The sequence below is a fragment of the Patella vulgata genome, chromosome 1 (assembly GCF_932274485.2).
Source record: "Patella vulgata chromosome 1, xgPatVulg1.2, whole genome shotgun sequence".
Classification (NCBI taxonomy): Eukaryota; Metazoa; Mollusca; class Gastropoda; family Patellidae; genus Patella; species Patella vulgata.
The window spans coordinates 69,436,473-69,443,753 of record NC_065879.2 but is presented as its reverse complement, the minus strand read 5'-3'; the positions used below and the strand labels follow the sequence as shown (position 1 = coordinate 69,443,753).

The window sequence follows — 7,281 nt, the reverse complement described above, 5'->3', positions numbered from 1 at the left end:
ACGGTAAACGTTAGCTTGGTCCGTCATTTATTAATTTAATTTTAAATGGATGACTGTTTAAATCCAAACTGTATCCAAGCCATCCATGGGTCTACAGAGTTGATTTTGAGCTTGTCGTGTAAATAAAGGTCTAATTAATAATTTCTATAACATCTGAAGCCTAAATAAAGACACACAATAGGCAGATTTAGCTCTTGCATAATGTATGTTTAAAATATGATAAACCTTTCTGAACATTCAGAATTTTATCACATAAAATTATTATGTTTTTACTTCGGGCGCGACAAAACACTTGTGCGTCATTCTGTTGAGGTCTTCAAATTTAGAGTTCGAGTAAAATATTTTCTTACTGTTTCGTATTTCACGATTATCATGTGGATCAAAATAAGGATAAAATCCGTTTAAGAATTGTTTGGAAATTTTTCTTGTTTGATGACCATATACACTGTGTTTCATCGGAATCGGGCAAAATAGTGTTCTCTCAAGGGCCCACAAACTTTGTACATATATCACATTTAGCATAAAATCAAACATATATTGTGACCTCTGGGGCATAATCCAGGAAGTTATGATCTGATATGTGCCTTTCGAAATGTTTGGGATATAAAAATATGTTTTGCTATAATAAATTTCATCAAAATTGTATACTGGTAATAAAAGATAGCCAAGCAAAGCGTGGAATAGCAGCTTTGTCTCAACTTGGATGAAAGGAAAACTTGGATGACGAGCAAATTTGATAAGGATCTAGGATCTTTGAAGAAATTTAATCTTTTGGGTTCATCCTCATATGACCCCACTGCCTCCAACAACCAATTTGAAAAAAATGTGTTCAAATCCATTTGGCGATGCTTCAAGCCAAATACTAAATGAAATGAAATGAGGTTTAACTGTTCTTCTCCGACTGGGCTAATGGAGACGGTCATACACCATACGGTGTGCTATGATGGAAATTTTGCTTGGGCAGTGGCACTTGGCCTACTTTTATATCAAAATTTAACTGTCAAGAGATCTTTTACGTGCACGCCAATGTATACACTGGACCTCGGTTTTTCATCCCATCCGAACGACTAGACAGCTGTCTTTGTCAGGCCCTCCATCCTGCACCACTGACAAGGGGAAACCACATTGGAAAATCCCGATGTTTAAACTAAATATAAAAAAGGCCCATTTAAAAACTACAGCCTCTATTAACTCCTGAATGGAAAGTTGCAGAATATCAATGCTTCCCCCCAAATTTGAAAGAAATCTGTTAAAAACTACACCATCTATAGCAGTCACAAAGTTTTCAGCAAAGAGGGGATAACTCTGAAATGGAAAGTCATAGAATGCTGAATATCGATAAGGTTCGTCCTCTCATGACCCCAATGCTTCACACCAAATTTGAAAAGAATCCATCAAAACCTACAGCCTCTATCGCCTTCACAAGGTTTTCAGGGGGGATAACTCTGGATTGGGGAGTCACAGAATGCTGAAAATTGATAATAATGCTCAAAACCAAATTTAAAAGAATCCGTCAAAATGTTCATAAGGTTTTAGTAAAGGGGGCAAAACAGGGAAAATTGACGGGGTTCGTCCTCTCATGACCACGATACTTCACACCAAATTTAAGAATCCATCAAAAACTGTAGCCTCTACCGTGTTCACATGCCAATTGAGGGACGGACGAACAGGGTGGCGGTACAATACGCCCACACTAAAATGTGAGCCTATAAAAATTGTGACCTGTAGAGTGTCCACAAACAAATGTGAATTAACATCCCGAAATGGGCGAAGACATAATACGTCCACATGATTTGAAAATTTTGAATTGCCGAGTTGCACTCTCAGTCCTTTGTTAAAATCCTGTATCTGCCACTATAACAGAATTACTCTTAAGCACACACCAGTTTGGTTTCTCTTATGGAGCTATTCTTGATTATGGGTATTCCATTTAAGAAAGTGGGTAGCTTGAGAAAAAACTTCCTGCAGACTCCACACACTTATATAATTTAATATTTGAAATGATATGGAATGTTCTAAATACATCAGATAGACTTTTGAACCATTTTTATTTCACGTTTATTTTACACACCAAAATCGCATAACCACTGAGAATAACAGAATAAAAATTTGTTTACACAAGAGATCCAGGCTATCTGTAGAAAACTTATCGATTTGATTACATCCATTTTAATTATTTTGATTAGTGAACCAAACCAGGTACAGATCAATATCATATGTTTATTTTGTCAATCATTGTTTTATGGATGATTTGGAATGGAAGTACATGTACTTAAAATTCAAAACCTTGGAAAATACTAAACTCTCCAGTTGAAGTAATAACTCTGTCATGCAGCATACAGATGATACAGTATGGTCACATTCCCATTTTCTGGGAATGCTTGGATGATTACAGGGAGAGAAATAGAGGATTGAATTCAAAAAGAATCTTACTCGACTCGTTTTGCCTTTGCAGCTTGTAAGATTCACTCCAAATTTGGTTGCATTCACAACATCTTAGACCTACAATAGTACTGCATCAATATTTTTCACATGTCCTACCAAGAAACCAGATAACGTTGAGCCCCATGTGCAGAATATGAGGCATACAAAATGTGGCCATACTGTAGCCAAATTTATAAAAATATATAAACACAATACACATTAACATTATAATTAACCCATATTTACATACTATTGTTTCGTTCCCTCAATATATTTGTTCTACCAACCACATTTACTGCAACATTTAACCAGGATACATTTTAATTTATAATTTAAACAAGGCCCAAATATTAGATTTCAAACTAACTTGTTAAAAGATCCAAATTTAAAAAATAAAATGACTGTTTCACATATACATGATTAATGATGAAAATGCAAACGAACCCTGTTTTCCTTCAAAGGCCCAAACTTTATACATTGACTTATATGATTGGTTATATTTATTTCTAGATGCACTTATTACATGTCTATTAATTCTTACCCTAACATATAAAGTGTGGATATATATATTCTGACCAGACGCCCTATTAAAACTAATATCTTGATTGGTAATATAAAATACTAGATAAACAGTGACCAAGATAATTATTCTGTATGCAACCCCACCACATTCATTATCTCAATTTTATTTCTCAACATATGTGACATCATCACATACTTATTCATTTTACAGTAATTTTGTTAAGTCACCTATAGAAGAGGGAGGAGAGGGAGATAGGGGTGGGGCCAGTCAGTGAACATATTCTAACCACCATCAGAATCAGAAATATTTGCCATTTGTCAAATTGTAATCTGCAAATGGTAAGGTAATAAAAATAAAATACAATAAATTATAAAGTACTGTGGTTACCAGTATCATAGACATTCGTAATTCTTGAGGCATATTTGATTTATTTGAATTGGCAGAAATCTAATGCATATCCAATCCGTATAGCTGCCTCTTACACAGAGCGCAAAGTTTAAATCACCATAATAGATCAATTAAAAAGCCAACATTGATGCTGACATCCCCTGCCTAAATCCCAATATAATTACTAATTAATTACTTGCACAGTTATCTTTTGATAAAGCATCTAAAAATCAAATTGTTTTTCACTCTGCAAATTAGATACAATACACATCCTCTTCTATTATTAGACTCCTCTCCACTACCACCAAATATTAACTGTTTTACAAGTTTCAGATCAGTACTTTGTATGAGATAGGCTTTGCCAATTACGAAAATGACTTATCATGATTATGGTCTGTTATTTAAGAACTTAGTTTATCGGAATCATAGTTAATTTGTTTAGATTTGTCACTATCACGATAATTTCACAGCAACTATATCTCTATCTTTTCGGCCAAGGCGTGATTCTTTTTCAAGTTTTCTTTTTTGTTGTTCTAAATGACGTTGATGTCTTTCTGCACGGCGTTTTTCTTTAATGGCTGTCTCTGCCTCGTAAGACAAATCTTCCTCTCCTACTTGATCCCATGCACTATTTTCATCCTCCCATGTATCAAGTTCAGAACCCTGAAGAATAAGACAAAGATGCTATAAAATCAAACAATAATGCATCAAGTAGTAGAAGAGCCAGTGAAATCAGGAAGGAGAGTCATTTTAACCGAAATAAACATAATATTTTATGTGTGAAAGTTAATTTCTATAAAACAGACTTATAAAAACTAAACTGAAATTAAACTTAAAATAAAAAAAATCAACACTTCAAATTACTTCAACTAGATTAACACCATTTTACTGATATGAATTATCATACTATACCTGCATAGGAATATCTGACACCATGGCTAGACGATTTGATATCGCTGTTTTGTTTACTAAATTATCACCCCTTTTTTTAATAACAATCTGAAACCAAATATTATTTACTTTATGAGGTTATAAACCATATCTATACCCGACAAACTGTTTTGTTCTCAGTTTATCACAAGTCCATATAAAACTTCCATTTTCATTAAGTTCAACTTTTAATTTTATAAAGCTGGGACGTTATGAGTTATTACTATTATATTAAAGTGTAGATTTGAACACTGGTACTAACTTAAACTTTCGATAACTTTTAAAAATTAAAATGTCCTGAGTTTGAATCCTGATATGATTTTTCAAGTCTGGTTTCCACTTGTCAGGTGTAGTGCCTTCAGGGCTGATAAGTACATGTAAAATGTTGGAATTTGATGAAATGCTAAACTGGAGATGTATATTTTGCTTCAAATATTTTGCTATAGATATAGATATTTTCTTTTTCCTAGTTTAACCCTTGCCATAACAAACAAACCTTTTGTGTTTTTTTCAAAGATGGTTCCATTCCACCAAAATAATCTGGTTCAGGTTCTGGCTCAGGTTCCTCTTTCTGCAGTTTAGTTCTATAATCATTTATATGCTGTTGTGTTTTGCTATAGTGATCTGATGATTGGTCACCCCAAGTATCCCAAGATTCCATCTGGATCTGAAACAATAAAAATTTAGGAAGGAATGCAGATCAATAGAAGAAACTTAATTTGTTCCAGAAGGCAATATTTACATTTTCTTTGAATTATAACAGTCAGGTATCTATCATGAGGAATAATCTCTTTCAACAAGAACTTAAGTGTAATTAATCTTAATTATTTACATCTTTTTTTTACAATCCGCTAAGATCTGCCAAAGGACAAACAGGACCAAAATCACTGTAATAAAGTCCCATTGATTATTTATATTTCTAAAAAAATTTCAAACTTACATCACTGTTGCTCGGGTATGATTGTGTCATGTCTATAGACATTGAATTACTATCTATCATACCCATAGGTGTTGAGAAATCGCTATCTGATGAACGTCTTCTCCGACATACTGCTCTCTTCAGGGGAGATAATAAATATCGTATTAAGTTGAAGAGAGATCTGATAATATTCAGTAATGCTTTCATTTTAATCTTATTTTCTGAAATGTGAAATCATAAATAAACATTTAATATTATGATCCCTTCTGAAATAGATCAAGAACTATTATTTGAAAAGAAAGTCCAATCGATAGTGCGTACAAAGAAAAGCATTTTAGGAAAATATCAGAAATGGCAATGATCAAAGCAGGATAATTAAAGCTGATAACCGATAATCCTGATGTTATTGTAGTATGTGCAAAGAAACCTCACAATTCTTTGGTGGATGAGGAAAAACGTGAGTTGTCAATCATTGATAATTTCGGCGGTGTGTAGATTGCAATTATTCCGTTTCATGTAAAACACATTCGGCTTTCACAATTATCAAAACAATAGCAGCGGTCGGTCAATCAAGTTTGTTTACTGTTTGATAAGAGAAAAACAAAAAAGAACAAGCAGTGTTAATCTATTATTATCGGTCTCATCAATCACCGATCAATTAAATAAAACAAAAGAAAACTATCAGCCTCACATAAAATGAAAAAAAAACAAGCCAACACTGAGGCTGATGTCCCCCGCCAAAATCCCAAAATAAATAGATGACACATACTGATTAATCGCACATTTATTTTTTTTTTAAAAGTATCGAGCAATCAAACTATACACTAAGTTTCATCACTCTCTATCAGATAGAATCAAGATTATCTTGTCCCAAAGCCTCAACCAATGAAATTGATTAGCTCTGCTTAGCTTCAGCTCGAAATGTTAATCATTGAACTCAGTCCTAATAAAGCTATACATCAAGTTTCCTCATTCTAACTTAATTAGAACTAAAATTATCGTGCCCAAAGCTTAACCAATCAAATTGCTTATCTCTGCTTACCCTAAGTAGAAAATTCTCATCTTCAAACTCTATCAAGGCATTCATCTAATAGACACCTACGCCATGTGTGAACATTCTAACTAAATTAAAATGAGAGTTATTGTGTTCCAAAGTCTCGACCAATCAAATTGCTTATCGCAATATTGCTAACCCTGAGTAGAAAATGCTCATTATCGAACTTAGTCAAGGTATTGATGTATTGAAACTATACACCAAGTTTCTTCACTCTCACTTAATTAGAACTAAGTTATCGTGTCACAAAACATCAACCAATCAAATTGCTTGTCTCTGCTTACCCTAAGCAGAAAATGCTCATCTTCGAACTCCATCAAGGCATTGACCTAATAAACACCTACACCTAGTTTGAACATTCTAGCTCAATTAGAAATAGAGTTATTGTGTCCCAAAAAGTGTGACGGACAGACAGAGAGACCGACGGACGGGGAACAAAAAACACCAGCCGTTACTAATATATTATCAATCCGAGTCTAAAACCGTGTCCTAAATGTCGAAAGAACGAGTCCGAAAAGTCATCAAGTAAGTCTGAACCGTCGTCAAACTACGTCCGAAAGGTCGTCTGTGTTGAGTCCCAAATGACACGGGACTGAAATATGATTATATGTTGTGCTACCGGATACCCTGCCATTTGTATCTTTTTATAACCAGTATTCCCAGTCTTCTTAACACTGGAAACTAGAAGGGTCTACCACTTCTCGTTTATTTGAGAATCTTATATAACGTGGAAGTGGACGTAAATTAAAGCTATTACACACATAATTTCCACATTCATTCAAAGTAGTGCCTCTGGACTAGTGCATCAAAAGACCTGACAATCACTCGTTTCGTATATGTTTACTACCATATATTTCACACAATTTAACAAAATAATTTAATGTGTCACAGATAAAATAGTAAATTACTTTATCAATACCGTGTCCTTATTATATAATCATGACAAATATGCTATAAAATATGCCATATCGCCGAAAATTACATGAATTTTGTTCGATTTGTGTTTACTTCCGACTTCTGAGAGTTCTCTCCCTTATTCTGCGT

The 7,281-nt window shown here is 33.9% G+C and overlaps 1 protein-coding gene across 3 annotated transcripts; it reads right to left on the bottom strand.

Annotated features, from left to right (window-relative positions):
* Positions 1 to 2,024: 2,024 nt before the first annotated feature.
* LOC126808612 (receptor-binding cancer antigen expressed on SiSo cells) lies at positions 2,025 to 7,280 on the bottom strand. Of its 3 annotated transcripts, none has more exons than XM_050533461.2 (5): positions 7,146 to 7,280; positions 5,205 to 5,404; positions 4,761 to 4,931; positions 4,247 to 4,333; positions 2,025 to 3,997 (listed from the first exon to the last, which is right to left on the bottom strand). In XM_050533461.2, exons 2-5 carry the CDS (start codon positions 5,388 to 5,390, stop codon positions 3,788 to 3,790), a joined length of 654 nt encoding a protein of 217 aa, XP_050389418.1. In that variant the 5' UTR covers positions 5,391 to 5,404; positions 7,146 to 7,280; the 3' UTR covers positions 2,025 to 3,787. The 3 variants fall into 3 exon arrangements, with proteins under 3 accessions (XP_050389418.1, XP_050389419.1, XP_055956645.1); XM_050533462.2 differs by having other exon boundaries at positions 7,157 to 7,274; XM_056100670.1 differs by having other exon boundaries at positions 7,220 to 7,237.
* Position 7,281: the final 1 nt, after the last annotated feature.

Excerpts from the sequence above, each read along its gene's own strand:
- LOC126808612 (XM_050533461.2), bottom strand. The coding sequence starts at position 5,390 with ATGAAAGCATTACTGAATATTATCAGATCTCTCTTCAACTTAATACGA. Across the intron at positions 4,932-5,204 it reads CATACCCGAGCAACAGTGAT|ATCCAGATGGAATCTTGGGA; the intron begins GTAAGTTTGAAA and ends TTATTGTTTCAG. Across the intron at positions 4,334-4,760 it reads CTTTGAAAAAAACACAAAAG|ATTGTTATTAAAAAAAGGGG; the intron begins GTTTGTTTGTTA and ends ATTTGGTTTCAG.